This window comes from Echinops telfairi, unplaced genomic scaffold (genome assembly GCF_000313985.2).
Source record: "Echinops telfairi isolate 266 unplaced genomic scaffold, ASM31398v2 ScPeMD7_7469;HRSCAF=8507_0, whole genome shotgun sequence".
Classification (NCBI taxonomy): Eukaryota; Metazoa; Chordata; class Mammalia; order Afrosoricida; family Tenrecidae; genus Echinops; species Echinops telfairi.
Genome location: NW_022111372.1, coordinates 19,028,723 through 19,047,448, shown reverse-complemented (window position 1 = coordinate 19,047,448; position 18,726 = coordinate 19,028,723). Strand labels below are relative to the sequence as shown.

General features: G+C 40.2%; 1 protein-coding gene and 1 pseudogene across 1 annotated transcript in view; one reads left to right on the top strand and one right to left on the bottom strand.

Moving 5' to 3' along the window:
• MAP3K7CL (MAP3K7 C-terminal like) overlaps positions 1–18,726 on the bottom strand; it is a 73,177-nt gene that overhangs the window by 26,205 nt on the left and 28,246 nt on the right. The window contains exon 4 of the mRNA XM_004713097.2: positions 7,460–7,521. Coding sequence (XP_004713154.2) covers positions 7,460–7,521 — 62 coding nt within the window. The remainder of the gene's footprint in view (positions 1–7,459; positions 7,522–18,726) is intronic.
• Positions 17,530–18,726, top strand: part of LOC105979559 — a 3,105-nt pseudogene continuing 1,908 nt past the window's right edge.

Below are 18,726 nucleotides of genomic sequence, written 5' to 3'. Positions count from 1 at the left end.
ACCCACTGGCCTGTGATCTTCTGCATTGGGCGTCATTGCATGTGTTTCATGAGTCTGAAGAGGACTTTATAGATGGATATCGGAAATATGGGCTACTATCAGACTCATGGACTTGATTTGGACTGGGCTCTGATGTTTTCTCAATGTTCAATCGCTCTTGTATGTAAACCTCTCCCTTATACACCCATGTGTGTCCATGGATTTATTTCTCCAGTCCACCCTGTGCACCACAGAAGAACACGAAGCACAGCCCTGTGCTCTCACACCTTGTGCTTCAGGCAGGGCTCCTTCCACATGTGTAATGGATAAATAACATGAGCGGCTTGAAGCTACAAAGAATATAGCATCAGGATTGGAGGAATCCTCATCAACAACCTGTGATATGCAGATGACACAATCTTGCTTGCTGAAGGTAAAGAAGACGTGAAGTACTTACTGATGAAGATCAAAGATTACAGCCTTCAGTATAGATTATACCTCCACATAAAGAAAACAAAAATCTTCATACTGGATCAATAAACAACAAGAAAAGATTGAAGATGTCAAGGAATTCATTTTCCTTGGACCCACAATCAACACTCATGGAAGTAGCCATCAAAAAATCCAACAACATTGTACTGTAAAATTTCTCTTTAAAGTATTAAATAGTAAAGATATCCCTTTGAAGACTAAAGTGTGCCTGTTCCAAGACAAGGTATTTACAATCACCTTTTATGCATATAAAAGCCAAACAGTTAATAAGGAAAACTGAAGAAGAATTGATGTTTTTGTATTATGTGGCTGGCAAAGAATATTCAATATACGGTGAATGCGCAAAATTTCCCTGGAAGAAGTACGGCCAGAACATTCCTATGATGTGAAATGGCAAAGCTTCCTCTCGTGGACTTTGGAGACGTCATCAGAAGGGACCACTCCCTGAACAAGGGCATCATGTTTGGTAGAAGGTAGATAAAAATCAGGAAGACCCTAAATGAGATGGGTAGACATAGTAACTTCAGCAATGGGCTCGACCACAGCAGCAATTAATTATTAGGATGGCACAGGACGGTGTAGCATTTTTTTCTGTTCTGCGTAAGGTCACCAGGATCAGAACTGACAGGGTGAAACCTGCTAGGAGCTACAGAGGCTGGATTTACAACATTATTTGAGGGGAGTACAATTCAATTTATAAGGGTCATCATGAGCTAAAGCCAACTTAACATCAAGTAACAGAAACAGAGAATAAGTGACAAGTTTACAAGGTCACTAGCTGTGGAGAAATTCAAAACTAGGCCAACCTAATGCCAGTGCTCACCTTTCAGTTATTGTCATTTCTGCTAGAAAGTTTACGACCATCTCCTGGTGAGCATGTATGCTACCTCATTACAAAATCATGCTGCTCACTGACATGCTATTAGAGTGGCATGATAGCACAGTTTGGGATTGTCTTTAGGTAAGTCCGCAGACCAGACCGCCCCACACATGTACCACCACCAAACTTAATATGGTTAGGCTGTGAGATATGCTCGGGCCTGGCCTAAGTCGCAGGACTATTAACATGGGAAAGCAGGGCCAGTCATCTCAGAAGGAAACTGAGGCCTAAAGAAAAGTACTGATCTTTCATCTGTTCTTAGAAGTGAAAATAGAATTGGATCTCCTTCTTCTGACTGCATGGTCTAAATTAGTTCTGCCTAAACAGTGCCTCTGATGGGTATGTAGGATTTAGAGCCCCAGTCCCAGAAAAGGAATCAACCTTCCAACCCCACCTCCCTGGGCTAGGGCCAAAGCCCACAGATGAACGTTATAAAGAGACGCTCACTTTAATACCTACCTTACCCTGAGTGCTCTTGCCCAACATTTAGCATTAATAGAGACATCAACAGAAATGTCTGTCACTGCTATTCTTACACAAGGCTTTTTTTGGCTTCTGTGAAAATAGAAGCATCATGGATTACAGGCTCAAACATGTCCACATTCTTGGCAAAGCAAAGGAAAAATCTTGGGGGTCAAATTTTCGAAAGAGTATCTACCAAATAGATACTTTATAGCTGCATCTCATAAACCACAAATACACAAAAGAATATGCCAGGGGTGTCATGATTTGGAATAGATTTCACAAGGTTGCTTGATAACATTATTATGGCAATCTTGTGAATGAGGCAGCGGATGTCTTCATTGCTACCAAGGTAATTTATGCCGCCCATCAATGCCACCAAATATGTGAGGGAAGGAGCTTTCTCTAAATTTTGAATCAGTGACCTGGTCTACAATCCTACTCTGAAATAGCAATGTGTTTAGTCCAAACTCTGACCGCAGGTTTCTTTTCTGCAAAGTGGAGACGAGACACCTGGCTTACATAATTTTTGCAAGGATCATATGAGATCATGCCAAGTGGAGAAAAAAACGCATTGCCCAGTGGGCATTCAATCTGCATTGATCAGATTTAAAGCAGAGGTTATGCAGAGAGTGGGGCAGACAATAGTCATGTGGCATCATCACTTTTTCACCAGGTAATTTTAATAGAGAGATTCAGAGTCTGTTCAATCCTCATGAAAATAGTGTCAACTACAAGGTGCTTTGTAGGCCTTTATGACCTAGCTTTTATTCTTCCATAGAGAGCAGTAACAGTGGATAAAATTCCAAGAGCTGTGACTGTATGATGAAAGCTCATGACGTTGACTGTAAAGCCAACCTGCTCCTTGGAATAGATTGTGCCCTTTGTACATAAAACATTTCCATTGCTTTCAACACAGAGACTTCCTCCTACAGAATATCTTAAATTTGAATGCTTACACTTGCTAAGAATCTGCGTTTAGCTGTCATTTTCTGGGTTCAATTTCCCATTCGATGTTCACTGGCTTGTTTTCAAGTCACTCGTACCCTGGATTGTAGAATAAAGACAACAGGAAACAGCCTTCCACAGAGGCAACCCTAACTCAGTGGTTTGGCAATTGTTAAGTGTTTATAACACTTCCAAACATACCTTTGGCCCAACAAGCTAGTATTTAATTAAACCCTTTTGTACTGTGCTGTTGGTACTTTTCTCTCTGTTCATGAAGTGGTGAAGCAAATATATTTATATATAAATCATTTTATTAGGGGCTCATACAACTCTTATCACAATCCATACCTACATCAATTGTGTAAAGCATATTTGTACATTCATTGCCCTCATCATTCTCAAAATATTTGCTCTCCACCTAAGCCCCTGGCATCAGCTCCTCATTTTTCCCCTCCCTCCCTCATGAACCCTTGATAATTTATAAATCATTATTTTGTCATATCTTGCACTGTCTGATGTCTCCCTTCACCCACTTTTCTGTTGTCCGTCCCCCAGGGAGGAGGTTATATGTAGAGGGAGCAAAACTATATTTTAAAGGGAAATAAATGTTTTAAATTATGACATGATCCTGTTTGATACTCGCCTTCATGAAGTAATCACTGGAGACATGGCTCTACAGCACATGTAGGGAAGAGAGCAGATGGTGCCCAGCTAACAATCGGAATAGTGTCTGAGGTCTTAAAGGCTTGTATTCAAACAAATAACCATCTAAGTGAGGTGTCAATTAAGTCCACGTGGAAGAAGCACTAGCCTGTATGATCCGAAGATGATGATAACAAAATCCAAATATGATTAAGGAAAGGTTTCAGAACGTAAAAAGTGAGCACGACATTTATAGAAGGCTACGGAGGACAGTGGGAAATCAACCTCCCCCTCTGTGGCAGATCCCCTCTGGCCACAGTCCAGGGACTTGGACAGCTTTAATAACAGACAGATTATTGTAAACTTGATTGCAGTGGATGGCACTACAGTCTAATATAATACCTGATCAGTTGCCCTCCCTCTTGACCCAACCTGAATTTGTTCTGATTTTAACTATATTTTCTTTGTTCCAGAACAGAAATGCTGTCTCTTGCTTATCTTAATATTGCTGGTGGTCTCTTCTTTCTCCATTTAGTTTTCTAGTTTTTTTTATGTTTCTGTTATGTTTCTCAGTTTGTGAAGCACAGAAAGAGAGGATACAGAGAAACAATCTCTTATTGGGGATGGGATGGTTGGGCTGGTGAGGGAAACTGAGGAGCAAATAATGAACATGGGAAGGTGCACCAGGACTGATTGTGATGGTGTATATACAACTCTTTTTAAAAAGCAACTTAACTATGGAAATAGATATGTGAATTTTATTTTTGTTTTTTATTACAGTAATCATTTAATTGGGAGGGGCTCTTAAAAATCTTGTAACAATCCATCATTCAATTGTATTAAACCTTCCTCCACATCTGTTGCCATCAAAATGCCAGAACATTTTCTTTCTACTTGAGCCCTTGCTATCAGTTCCTCCTTTTTCCCTCCCTATTCCACCCTCCCGCCCTCATGAATGCTTGATCAAATACATATTATTGTTGTTATTTTTGTATCTTATACTGCCCGTGGATATGTGAATTTTAAATCAATAAAACTATTGGGGGGTAGGACTTAATGACGCCATTAGCTAAAAACCTTCCTTTCAATTGTCAAACGTATAAGGAGCCAGGGTAATGCTAATAGATTTGTTTCACCAGATTAAAAAATTAAATAGACTTGATGTATGATACGTATCAAATAGCATTAAAACCAAAAAATTCATATAGCTATAGTGAAACTCTAACAGAAAATTTATCTGGACAATTACCAGGGGTGCTATGAATCCAGTGGTGAATGGCCCACAAGTTTGGAAGACCATTGGCATTCCCCAAAGTGGGGGAAATATTTTCATTAATACAAAAAGATGGAATTGAATATTCATAATTTGACAAGAGAACTAAAACCTAAATATTATGTTACTGTTTCATTCTCTTGTTTTCCTCTCATCTTCATGACAATAAAATGGATGTGTGGTGACAGTAAACTAAAGGGGAAAATGTCAGTGAGGAAAAATAGATATTTAATTTTCCTAATCCTCAACTCCCCCAGCAACAGGACACATGTAGCCACTGTTGTGAGGACAGACCTCTGCAAGAACACTGCGCATCTTGTGAGCACACCGAGGCAAAGATGAGGGAGAGAGGGCTTGTTCTCCACAGAGAAAAGAGGAGCGATGGAGGGATATAGTAAGGTAGAAGAAAGTGAAAGAGCTGACCTGCAGGACCTGCCTGGCTAATAGCTGAAAAGGAAATGTTGGTGGAGAACAGAGCCATCCTCGGAGAGCTTTGTAGAGATCAATATAAAGTCCCTCCACCATTTCCTAGGGAAAGCAAACACACACACACACACACACACACACACACAAAGTTGGCCATCAAGTTGGCCCCACGTGTGCCAGAGTAAAGCTATGCTCCACAGCATTTTCTTTTCTTTTTCTTTTTTCACTTTTTAGGGTGAGGTGTTGCAGAACAAACTGGTTTCCCGTGCAACAATTCATACCATTGTGTTTTGTCTCCCTGATTGCAGTTCCCAGAACATAATATCACTTATCCCACTTCCTTCTAGGGTTCCTGTTTCCATTTCTCTTACTTCCGCAACCCTCCTAAACTATGTCTTTGGGAAATGTTACGCTTTTGATCTCAATTGGTTGAGTATTCAAAAAAATCACATACCTCCCCCAGTATTATTGTTTGTTTCATAGATCTGTCTATGGCTTGGCCGAAAACATGGGCTGAGTGTTGTCCCAGACCTGGAGAGAGACTAGGGGTCATAGTGTCAGGGATTCTACCAGTCTCTAGCTGACCAGATAGCCTAGTCTTTTATCATGATTTTGAATTTTGCTGCATATTTTCCCCCCACTCTATCAAGGATTTTCTGATGTGATCCTTTTCAGAGCAGTTAGAGTGGTATCTGGACTCATGGAGCCTCACGGCCCACTAGACTAATTAATTTCAGGCATCTTCAATCTTCTTTCGTTGGAAGAGGAGAGGTCAATAGTTCTACCTTAGATGGTCACTCACAAGCTTTCAAGACCCTAGTCACTACTCCCTTAAATAGGAAGTAGAACATTAGCTTTATGGACTATTATTCCCATTGAGATTGGGGTCTCTCTAGACTATCACCCTGATTCATAAGTTTTCAGTGGCTGATTTTTCAGGAGTAAATCATCCGGTCCTTCTTCCAAGGCACCTTTGGGGAAAGGGGTCAACTCAACCTGCAGCCTTTTTGTTAGAATCCAAGCATGTTCTCTGATTGTTACGCCCAAGATGCTACCTCCTACAAATCTACATGGCTTGGCGGACAGATTTCCTGCTGGAGAGCTATGAGAAGATCCAGGTCTGCTATAGAGGAGAATGAGAACTAATTGAGGCCACGAGGCCACGTAACCAGAATTTTACTGGCTTGATTTTTAGAGGTCTGCTCAACAGGGGGGCAGTAGCTTTTCAAACCGGACCTATTCCAAATCTTTACTGAATGATAATAGCTGGCACGAACCCAAGGAGTACCATCTTAGGTTGCATAGAGGCTCATTCTTGATTCGTGACAGGCCTATCAAAAACTATTAAGCATCAAGAGTTCCAAACTCAAAAGTCATCGGGACACCAAGAATGCCCAAAAATGGAAACAGCTATTCCGTGTAAGATAATAAGTCATCTCAAGCCTTGTTAGACACTGGAGATTCCAGACCATCCCCAAGAGTTTCTTAGGGGGAAGAGGTGGTGAGCAAAACAAATGTCTGTACATGGGATTGAAGACCGCTCTCTACTGGACTCAACTAAAGGTGATCACAGTTACGTACTCTTGTGAACAGCTGACCCAAGGCCAGAATCCAGGTATCTTAAGCTCAACTTCTTCCCAAAGCCATCTTTGTCAGTAATCATCATATATCACCTAAATAAAATTAAAATGTCATAAATCAATCCTTTCAAAACATTCTGTATGCTAAAAATGGGGTATCTTTTAATAGACCATCCATAAATGATGTACGCAAAAATATTTTTTCTCATGGGTCAAATCAGTTTTCAGAAGTTTTAGCTATAAATAATTATCTTCCAGTAAAAGCTGTCAGCGGGAGGGGACGAGAGTGAAGAAAATAAAATGAATCAGAAGTCTTGGCAATCATGACAAGTTTCCTCTGCAGAGTTTCTTGCTAGATTATTACCCCAAATCAGGGCCAAACCACACCAGGCCAGAAGCATCCACACTAAAAAGCAGGGATTAAAGGTGCTCCAGAACTTCCTAAAAGTAGGAATTAGTTTGCACTGTATGTTCTTGACATCCCGGAATGTTCCATAATGACTTCAACCTGACTTTAAATCAACCACACAGTTGACATTGTTGATTTCAACTCATAGACATCCAAATGTATCAGAGTCATTCTGTGGTCCAAAGGGTTTTCGATGGTTGCTTTTGGGAAATAGGTTAATTGAACGCATGAAGTGTTTGTACCACCCAAAGACCTTGGAGGTCTGGAAAATGCAGACCTTGAGGACTATTGTGTGTTAATCACTTCTCAGGTCACTATACTTTGTGAAACTGAGGTGGTAAAAAGAAAGACTTTAAATAAATCCTTACCTGTAGCTGCTGGTCTAGTTCTGGAAAGGCCGGAGGAATGGTGTCTTCAGCAGGCGCATCATCTAAAATGAAAAGAAAATAACTCTTCACTGGGGAGACCTTCCTCTCATGACAATTGTCCTGCTGTCCCTATCCTTGGACTCTCATAACTAGATACTCAATTTATCATTTCAGTCATTTTTATCACTTCAGTTGAGGATAGAGAGAAGGGAGAGGACATTATGTTTCATTTTCAGTACAATGAGAAACATGGCGAGCTTACTCAACCTGCAAATAAATGTCAAAGTCCTCAAATGTTTAGTCTGATAGCTCTCTAGTGAGAGGGACTACTTGTCTTTCAGTATTCCTACTTCAGCCAAAACAAAAGAATATGGTATGCAGAAAAGTGCTTTAACAAGGTGCTAATGTGGCGACCCAAACAAGCTCAATGGGACAGAAACATCATATGAGTGAAAAAAATCAAACTGTTAGTCCTATTCTAAATGACTTCAAGCATGGGAAGCTTTGGTGGTTTTGCTCTCTGATCTTACCACAAACCGACACCAATAGGCAAGAAACCAGAGCCTCATTCCCTATTGGAAAGGGTAGCAGGCAACGACTCTGAAGGTATCAGGCAGCATTTCCAACCACAGGCAGAATCCATAGCCCTTTGCCACTCTGTTCCTCAGCCACTATTACTGAGGCCTCTTGAGTAAGAAAATTGACCAGCAGTACAAAAGTGTTTGTTGTCGGATCAAAAATACATTTCTCAGAAGCATCAGATGAAGCCTCAGAGAAGTCCATGTCACGCTCATAGCTCTTCTAGAGCACGCCACTAGCCCAGCTCTGGTGCCAGATAGCAGCCCCTTGCCTTCAGAATCCCTATCCCTCTAGGCCGAATATGACTCTGAAAAGTTCCAGGTACATCCATTTCTAGTCTCGCTTTGTCCAGTACATATGACTCTAGCTAATAAGACTAAAATACAAGCTAAAAGAATATTTTTTAAAATATATTTTATATTTTAATAAATAAAGAGGAGATCATGAGGTTCGTCTTCTCACCACCATAATCACATTCATTTGTAAAAGCTAATTGGTAAAATCATAAAAGAGACCATGCTAACTGTTAGACAGAGACAGGTGAGACCCCTGAGACAGTGGCCCTTAATTAGTCACCCTGCAGGTCTGGAAATAAAGTCACCTCTGTGACAGAAGAATTAACCACTCAAGAACAGAAGGGCAATCTGTAGTCAATGACAGAGTTGGCAGGGTCAGGAAAGAAGGCAGAAGGGAAACCCAAACACAGGGAGACAGCGGCATGAGCGATGGCATTGATGAGATGGCAATGGATGTGTCAAGACAACATGTGTATGAATTGTTGAATGTAAGCCTGATGGTCTTCCCTTGAAACCCTCCACCGAGTCGTAATGAAACATCTTAAAACAAACAAACAGCTAACTGAACTAGAGGAAGGGAAACAGACCATACCTAATGCGGAAACAAGTACCTCCTTTCTGCCACAACTTGCTAATAAAATACAATAAGCAAGGGGCTCTTGGCTTCTTAGTGATTGCATTTCTTTGGAGACAATGATAATCACCAGACAGGTCATTCAGATGAAGACAGTATTAACCTTAGCCAAACAGCTCAAGAGCTACAACACGTAGTAACCCTGGGTATATTTTACCCAAACTAATATAATAATGTTCTCATCTAAAAGTAGCTGAAGAAAATGACAACACATCACCAAATCTGAATCCATTGCCTACTTGTACTTGTGCCAGAGAGTGTCTGCTGCCACTGTTTATTTAGTGTCCCAGGGAAAGCAGGGCAGAAATCTTTCACAGGCTGGAGAATCGCCTTGGGAGCAAACTCAAGCTGCAATCCACAGGGCCTCTCAATGCACTCTTCCTACCCAGACTGTTGTTGATGGTGTCAGGTGTTCTCAGCACCTTCTGGCCCAAAGCTACTCCGTGTGGCAGAGCAGCACAGGCCCATAGGTTTCCTGGCCTGAAATCTTCATGGAAGCAGATTCCCAAGTCTGTCTCCTGTAGAGTCGATGGTGGGTTTGAATTGCCGAAACCTTTATGGTTGGCAACTGTGCACTCAACCATCACGCTACCAAGGATCCTCAGAAGAGGTGAGTAATTCTGTCAATTACTGTAGTTGTAAAATCCACAGTCATTTAATTAGCCACAGTCAAGGACTGGATTAGAGACAGATAGATTCAATTGGCACCATTGATCCTAAAACCGGCTTTTGTCTGGGGCACTTTTAATTTGCTTCAGTATCATTTTAATAATCTAGACATCAGGATTATTTTAGCTCAGGGGGTTCCAGGCCCGATTGATTTGGCACAGGCATCCCAATCCTAGCAATTATAAGTGAACAGACACTTTGGAAAGAGAAATCATTTCTGCAACGTACTGCAGTAAACTGAGCATTTTAGACATCTCGGCGACAGCCAGCAATGGAACTCAAGATTTCCGGAGACTTAATCCCTCCAGCTCCCTAGGAAGTCACGCTTCTTCCGCCTTACTAGTAGGAAAGAAACGTAACCCTTGGTTGTTGGTGGTTTTTTTGGGGGGTGGGGGGACTTGTTTGTTTGGGTGGTGTTTTGTTGTTGTTGCTGTTGTTATTTTTGCTTTTTTACCATAGTACTAGCTACTCTATCTTAATAGTAAATATACCTGGTATGATTGAGCATTAATAAGGCCCATTCTAGAAATCTAGATAATGATGTGTCATCACAGCCTATGGTGGTGGTGTTTTTAATTGCTGTCCGTTTGATTCCTACTCCGGGTGGCCCCATGTGTGCAGAGCCGAAGTGCTCCATAGGGTTCAAGGCTGCTGTCCTTCAGAAGCAAGCAGATCACCACGGGGAGCACAGGTTCCCCAACTTATTTGACCTCTTTCATCCTTGTCAGAAAAAACAAAACAAAAAAATTACTTAGCACCCCAACACTGACCATTGAAATTTTTCGTATTATAGCCCATAATCCAGGATGAAGGGTAGGTATCTACTTTTGCAGACCCCTGCATCATTACAGCACCTCCCAAGGGGAGGTAGGGCCCATTTGGGGTAACCCTGATCTGGAGGCACAGACATGTGACCCCAGACCAATATTTTTTTTTGCAGATAAATAAAGCCTTTGGACAGGATTCCTTGAGCTAAAATGAAAGTATAATTTATTAACATAGAAATGTAACATGTGTGGGGTGATTTAGAGAGACAGCAAAATAAAAGTAAGACTTTTGTCAAAGCAGGGATCAAGTGGGATTAACTCAAGCAGGAAATGGCAGTGGAAACAAGGAAACCAAAGGCAGATGTCAGGAGACGAGCAAGTCTGAGAGCCAGCCCTGTAGTTCACGCCTTGATGCCATCTGGTTTCGCTGGCATCCCAGCCAGCCAGAAATCGCAGGGCTTGCGAAGCTGCTTACAAAGCTACCCGAAGTTGATGCGTGGTGTGTTTACTCTTAAACAGTGGCTGCCTTCTTTGACTGGTTTTAAAAATAGGCAAGTATTCTAAAAGCAGAATGATGAATCACAGGATTGGGCCAAAAAGAAAGAAGGAAACTGACCCAGGCAGCGTAGCAGCCCAGCTGTTCCATGGGCGTTTGGCATTATCGTTGTAAAACATTTTGACCGTGATCCTGGAGCAGAGTTCCTGAGAGGACGTTGTTTGTTTTGACAATTCCAGAGGCACAAAGCAAAGTACAGTAGCTATGCAAAAGACCCCCTGGCAAATTTAGCTTTGGGGAAAAAGAGAACAATTGGTAGCTATGTTTGTAGTGTGACAAAAATCACGATGCAAGTACATTTTTACGAAAATTATTTTATTTTATTTTTTAATTATTTTATTGGGGCTCGTACAATTCTCATCACAATCCATACATACATCCATAAATTATTTTATCTACTGTTTACTGAATACTTATGATGTGCAAGGCAGGAACTAAGAAACTATACTAAAATGGCAAATCATTTTATCTTATTTTTTAATGCATCCAATAAGTAATCTGTGAGCTTCCTTCTCAAAATGGCATTGTGGATTTAATGGAGAACGCAAAAGTTACTAAGTAAATAAACATTCTAAAATTTTGGTGAATGGTGAAATATAAAGGAATGAATAAAGAGGAAAAATTTTAATGAGCAGATGTTCACTGCCTGTTCTGCAAACATAAAGTGACTCAGTCAATGGGACTTAAAAATAGAGCTTTCCTATTCATATCCCGACATTATGACATACCATAGTACATTTTCAGATGGGCTTGTCTCAGCATCGATTCTGCAGCTGTTGGGTTGCTTTTGCGGCTATTCTGTTTTCGGGTTTCCTTAAATTGCCTCCACTGTCTTGCTCCATGAATCACAGAAGTGGGACACATTAGGTCTTCAAGGCAAACCCTCACTGCTGTTTAGCGATGCGATATATATCCGGTGAGAGCGGTTGAAGAACGGTGAAGCTGGAAAGGGCTAGTCGACCCTCTACTCCAGTCCCCTCAGACTAGAGCCAAAGGCAGGACTCTGAGAGCAGAACGAGGCCACCCAATAGATCACGTAAGATTAAGGAGTCAGGTCTTGTGTGTCACCTCCTCCCACCACACGACTCTGTTCTTCTTTACCTTGCATACGTGAATTTCTATGTTTACATTTTTCCAGAAAATCATGGGAATCATGTCTCGTAATGTCCAACTTCTTATTTGACCAGTGAAAATTACTTTTAGTTTATTTTATTTTTGAATGACCAGAAGATTCTTTATTGCTTTCTCAGCAATGCCCTAGGGCACGATGGCAGAAACCACGTTAACACCTAAAGGAAAGTGGGCAGAATGCTTCCTGGAGGGCTGCATCAAGGCTCGCCTGCCATCAGCAACAGAAATGCGGAGGAAAGTCTCACACTTGGACAGTCAATTCCGGAGCCAACGCTTTAAAGGGCTATTTCCCGAGTACAATTCAAGTTGGATTTAGATATTGACAGACTTTTGCTTAGACTTTTGTTAATTAGCAATTCAGGAAGAAAGTACACCATATTGAATACAAACCAAAAAAATTGAATAGGATAAGTCTTTCCTTTAAGAATCATAAACCTGATAAAAATCTGAATTACTCATCAGGATCAAATGCTTGCCTCTGTTTTTGTTATTGTTGTTGTTCTTGAATGTAAACCAACACTCGGTGTCATTTTTAATGATTTTGATTTTTTTCTACATCTCATTGTCATCGGAGTAGGTTTTATCCCTCTTTTCTGGTGCCTAAATAAGTCCTCTTTGTTTGGTGGTGTTGTTTTTCGATTTTTTCTCCTTAATTCCATGCGTCCCTGAGCACAGCTGTGAGATGCTGGGTGCAAAATAAGATTCTATTCCAATGCCAACGTGACTGAGGGATGGTCACACTTTCTGGTGGAAAATTACTTTTAAAAACAACTACTGTCTACCATCATTAGCACTTTATAAGAAATTACATTCTAATATCATAACATGACAAAGGACAATTCATTATGCTGGATAAATTTAACTTTATAAACAAAAGCAAATATGCACTATGTAGAGATATTAATGACCATGTCCTGATCTCTTTTACTTCATAGCAAAGAGGTAAAAACCAAATAAATAAATAAAAACGTCATCAAAACCAGACAAAATCAATGGACCAGCTTTTGAGGACTACGTTGCTCTAGGAGGCTAACAGAAAGGTTGATGGTTGAGACTCATGCAGCCACACCTTAGAAGAAAGGCCTGTCGATCCGCTTCTCTAAAGACGATGGTGAAGAAATCCTAGGGCACTTAGTTCTAGTCTGCAATGCAGGGGTCACCACAAGCTGAAATGGACTCAACAACAACAACAGGGTTGGGTATTTGGATTTTGGCTGTAGACAATGACTAGCTAGCTCCAGGGAGAAAGATGAGGCATTCTGCTCCGATAAAGATTTGCAACCTCATCATGTAGAATGCATTAGAAAGTGGATTCTTGCAGATGCAGTTAGGTTACAATTTGGAACCTTATCATTTGATCTTACTTTTTATGCATTTTAAATTTGTTCTAGTTTTTAATATTTTCTGCTCTCTTTTCATTTGAGGTTTTTCTCTGTTTTACTTTGTTATTGTTGTTAGTGTTTTCTTAAATGCTTTTCAGTATATGAAATCCAGAATAGGAAAATTACAGAGACAATAATTGAATTAATGGTTTCTTGAGGGTATGGCAAAGGAAGTTCAGGGGGAATAGGGAGCTAATAATAATGACTACAAGAAGGAATAAACTTTTCTAAAATTGACTGTAGTGATGATTGTACAACTCTTCATAAGATGATTGAACTAATGAATTTATGATTTGTGAATTATATACCAATCAAACTGTTCAATTAATTTTTTAAAAAAGATTTACAGCCTCAGAAATCCAAAGGGGCAATTCTATTTTGCCCTACATTCTACAAGGTCACTGTGAGTCAGAATTAACTCTTTGGCAATACGTTTTGTTTTGAGCCTGGGACACTTGAAATCTCTGGTACTTATATCTTAATTTTCCATGAACTGGAGAAGACCTTTGGAGAAGGGGAGCTGCTCACAAGATATTCCCAAACTCCGTCCCACTCCCCAAACAGGAATGTAATAGGCAGCCTGGCCCAGAACCCACTCAGTGTGTCTGCATTCCTTGCCATGAGGACCAGCTCCGTGAGCATGTGAGATGCCTCACTTAGCTTATGCTCTGCTGTCATCATCAGGAAATTCTTAGAAAGTTTTAACAAGGGACTCAGCATTTTCACTTTGCAAAGGACGCCATGAACTATGTAAAAGACCCTACCTACAGTATGTCTTACAGAGCAGCAGAGACCCTTAAGATGAAAATGCATTTTGGCACTACCTGTAGTTCTGGAACTGGCATAAAATGTTCCTGGGAACTGTTTGCCTGTAGAGGCTCAACCAGTCAAAGCCCATTGGGTTGGTACACCACTTTGACAGGCAGACCTGCCTGCATTTGAACCTGAGCTTTGTTACTTTATAGTTGTGTAACTGGGGACAATGGGCAATTAACATAATCTCTCTGAAACTCTGTTTCCTCCTCTGAGAAACATATTATTAAGAAGGGGAAGCAAATATCAATGACTTGGCCTAAAGACTACCAGTTACTGTTAAGTCAACCCCAACTCATGGAAACCCTATGGAGGCCTGATGCAAACTTCATTTGGTAGGGAGTTATGTTGTTGTGGCTGTTGGCATATAATTCACATGTCACACAAACCAATGGTTCAATCATATTGAGAATCATCACGACAACCCATTTTAGAACATGCTCTTCTTTCTTGTACTCGTTGTTAGCCCTCTCCCCTATCCCCACAATCTCCCCTATGTATAAAACAAAATCAGCTGACACAAAAATTTTCAACAACAATGACAAAATAAAACAGAGAAAAACCCCAATTGCAAAGAAAGCAGAAAATATTACAAACAGGAACAAACATACAATGGGTCAAAGGGGAGATCAAATGATAAGGTGGTACATCTTAGCCTAACTGCCTCAGTCATATCAACTTTTCAGTGCTTTCTGTCTGATAGCAAGGTGCTCAACCAAGTTTTGGTTTGGGGTTTTTTGGGGTTTGTTTGTTTTTTTTCACAATTAAGGGAATTTACTTGGGCAGTTAGCAGTTACTACAAGTCAGGATCAGAAAAGATTAGAGAAACAATTATTGGTCAACAGAGTTTTTAAGGGCTGGTTTTTCAGAAGTTGATTGCCAAACCTTTCTTTCCAGTTACCACTGGAGGATCTTGAATCACCAGCCTTTTGGTGAGCTAGCAAGCACTTTTCCCATTTAGAAAAGCCACAGACGCCTTCCACTGCTATCAAGTTGATTTGAACTCATAACAACCCTATTGGACAGACACAGATAGCCCCAACTTTTTCCCACAGAGCAGATGTGGATTTGAACTGCTAACTTTGCAGAGAGCAGCCCAATACTTAACCTACTGAGCCATCTAGGCTCCTCAAGGAAGCCTACCACATAAAAAAATAATGATTCCCCAGGACCAGTGGAGAAGTGGCGATATCAGGAGGGTGGAGGGAAGGAGAGGGAGAAAGGGGGAACAGATGACAAGGTCTACATATGGCCTCCTCCCTGGGGGACGGACAGTGGAGAAGTGGGTGAGGGAGACGTTGTCTGGGGTAAGATATGATAAAATAATAATAATAATTTATAAATTATCAAGGATTCAGGGGGAGAGGGGAATGGGGAGGGAGGGGGGAAAATGAGCTGACACCAAGGGCTCAAGTGGAAAGCGGGTGTTGTGAGAATGATGAAGTCAACATATGTACTAATGTGCTGGACATAAATGACGTATGTACAGATTGTGATGAGTTGTATGAGCCCCTAATAAAATGATTATTTAATTTAAAACAACAACAACAACAACAACAAATCCAGGAAAGAACTTTGCATCTGAAGTTAGGTCTTTGTAAGCAGCCCTCTCAAATCTTATCTGTCATGGCCATAACTGACTTCTTACTGAGCAGCAACCTGAAAACACCACTTTGGAAATCACAGGTGCCAACAAGAAGCTTTAGTCACGGGTGGTAAAGGTGAAGGGACTTAATGCCTAACTGTAGTCTGTGTAAGCACACCCCGACAAACTTTTGGACCTGAGGAACAACGACTAGATTCTTGTTAGAGAATGATAAAATTTAGAAAAATCTCAAATGGTTTGTTACACTTGGCTTTCTATTTCTTAACATTACACACATGAATTATTTAAAACATTGAATTTTCAAGGCCGATACAATTAAAAGGATAAATTGAGAGAGAGAGACATTATAGATATTGGTGACAGGGAGAAACAAATACTAATGTGGACACAGATGGAGATGTGGTGTGACATCTAGCACATTTTCAACTCTTTATTAATTAATAATAATCACCTTGTTATGTTAACCAGTCTCTAAAATTATCAGGCAAACAAAATCATGCATTAAAAAACTAGATAAATCAAGGACAAACTTGATTCAGTTTAAGGACAGAGCTTACATTTCTCGAAACCCCTTATCTGGTTACTATTATTATAAGTTCCGCTTTGAAAATCTTATAAATTTATCCTTTGGGAAGGATGTGTGCTTTAATTTATAGCAGAGTATAAGCAATACTCCTTAACAACATGACCAGAAACATCTTGTCAGGCCAAGTTTCAAGAAGAGCTGCCTAGAAATTTATTTCTTTCTCAGCACACCATCAAATAGATTATATCTGTTTTCTTTCTTCATATTGTAAAAAAACATACCCCAACTAAACTTACTTCATCACCTCCCATGATCACTAGGGAAATAATTTGTTATCAGGAACATTCATGTTCTTCTCTTGTGACACGGACACAGTCTCTAAATGAGTAACAGCCTATAAACTTGCCCAAGGATGTGGCATTGAATTATAGCTCAACTTACAGCTGTGGAGTTGAAGAAAGTCATGCATCAAATGCTAATGACCAGACCAAGGGATCTGTGGGATCAAGGAAGTCAAAAATGAAGAAAGCAAGGGGTCATTTTAAAAAATGAACAAGAAAGAAACAACCAAAATGGATGTCAAAAGACACTCTGAAACTTGTTCTTGAACACAGTGGCCAAAACGATTGGAAGAAACTATGACATAAGAATGAACAGAGAAATTCAAAGAGAAGCTTAAGCAAAAAAAAAAGGAAAGAAATGCACAAAGACCTAGGGTTAAAAAAAAACAAAACGCAAGAGCATTCAGCATTTCTCAAGCTGAAGGAACTGAAGAAAAATCCAAGCTGTGAGTTGAAAGACCGGAGGATTCTATAGACAAATATTAAATGATGTCAGAAGCATCAAAAGAAGATGGGACGAATAGAGTCACTGTACCAAGAAAATTGGTCAACATTCACCCATATGAAAAATAAATAACTCACTAGAATCAAGTCAATTCTAACTCAAAGCAACCCTGTATGGCAGAGTTACAACTGCCCACATGCATTTCTGAGACTGTAACTCTTCTGTCTGGGAGTAGAAAGCCTCATCTTGCTCCCAAAGAGCAGCTGGTGATTTCAAACGGCTGACCCTGTGGTTAAAAATCCACTGCATAACCACAATAACCACCATGGCCATCAAAGGAATGTCAACTCACAGCAACTCTGTGAGACAGGGTAGAACTGCTCCTGTGAGTCTCTGATACACTACCTCTTAATGGGAGTAGAAGTCCCGTCTTTCTCCCCAGGTGGTTGCAAACTTGTTGGACATTGCAGTTAGCAGCCCAACATGTAATCATTATGCCACCAGGGCTCTTTCATCCATATCAGAAAGTAGTATATGATCAAGAACCAATGGTATTTCAGGAAGAAGACTAAGCTACATTGAATGCATTAGAGGAAAAAAAAGTCTTCAGGAATTGATGGAATACCAACTGAGAAGTTTCAACAAGCAGATGCCACACTGGAAGTGTTCACTATCTATGACAAAAATTTGGAACTGACAGGCCGACCCGGCTGACTTACTGGAAGAGATCCATATCAGTGCCTATTCCACAGAAAAGTAATCCAGCAGAATAGTGAACCTAGCAAACAACATCATAGTATTACACAAAAGTAAAATTTAGTGAAATTAATTTTAATATTATTGCAGCAATACAGGCAACTGCCAGAAATTCAAGCCAGATTCACATGAGGACATGGAACAAAGGATCATATTGCTGAAATCTGATGGATTATAACTAAAAGCAAAGAATACCAGAAAGCAGAGAATACCAGAAAGATGTTGATTTATGTTTTATTGACAATGCAGATGCATCTGATTATGTAGATTATAACAAATTATGTACTATTTTTCAAAGAATGGAGAATGGTAATTCTAGAATGCATATTTGTACCACTCGGACCTTGTACACAGAACAAGAGGCAGTCATTTGAATAGAACAAAGTGACTTGAAGTCGGGAAAGGTGTGCATCAAGATTGTATCCTGTATCCTTTTACCATACTCATTCAATCTCTATGCAGAGCAAATATTGCAAGAAGCTGGACTGTAGGAAGAGTGTGACGTTAGGATTGGCAGAAGGTCCTTTAACAACCTACAATATGCAGATAAGGCAAACTGGCTTGCTGAAAAAAAGGACTTGAAGCACTTACTGCAGCAGAACAAAGAATAGAACCGTCAGTCTCATCTTTCTCCCAAAGAGCAGCTAGTGGTTTCAAACTGCTGACAACTCAAGGAGAATCAAGGGAAATAGAGGAAAGAGCTGGGAGGAAAAGGGCATTTATAGAGCTCTAGATAAAGGCATGTACATATGCAAATATATTATAT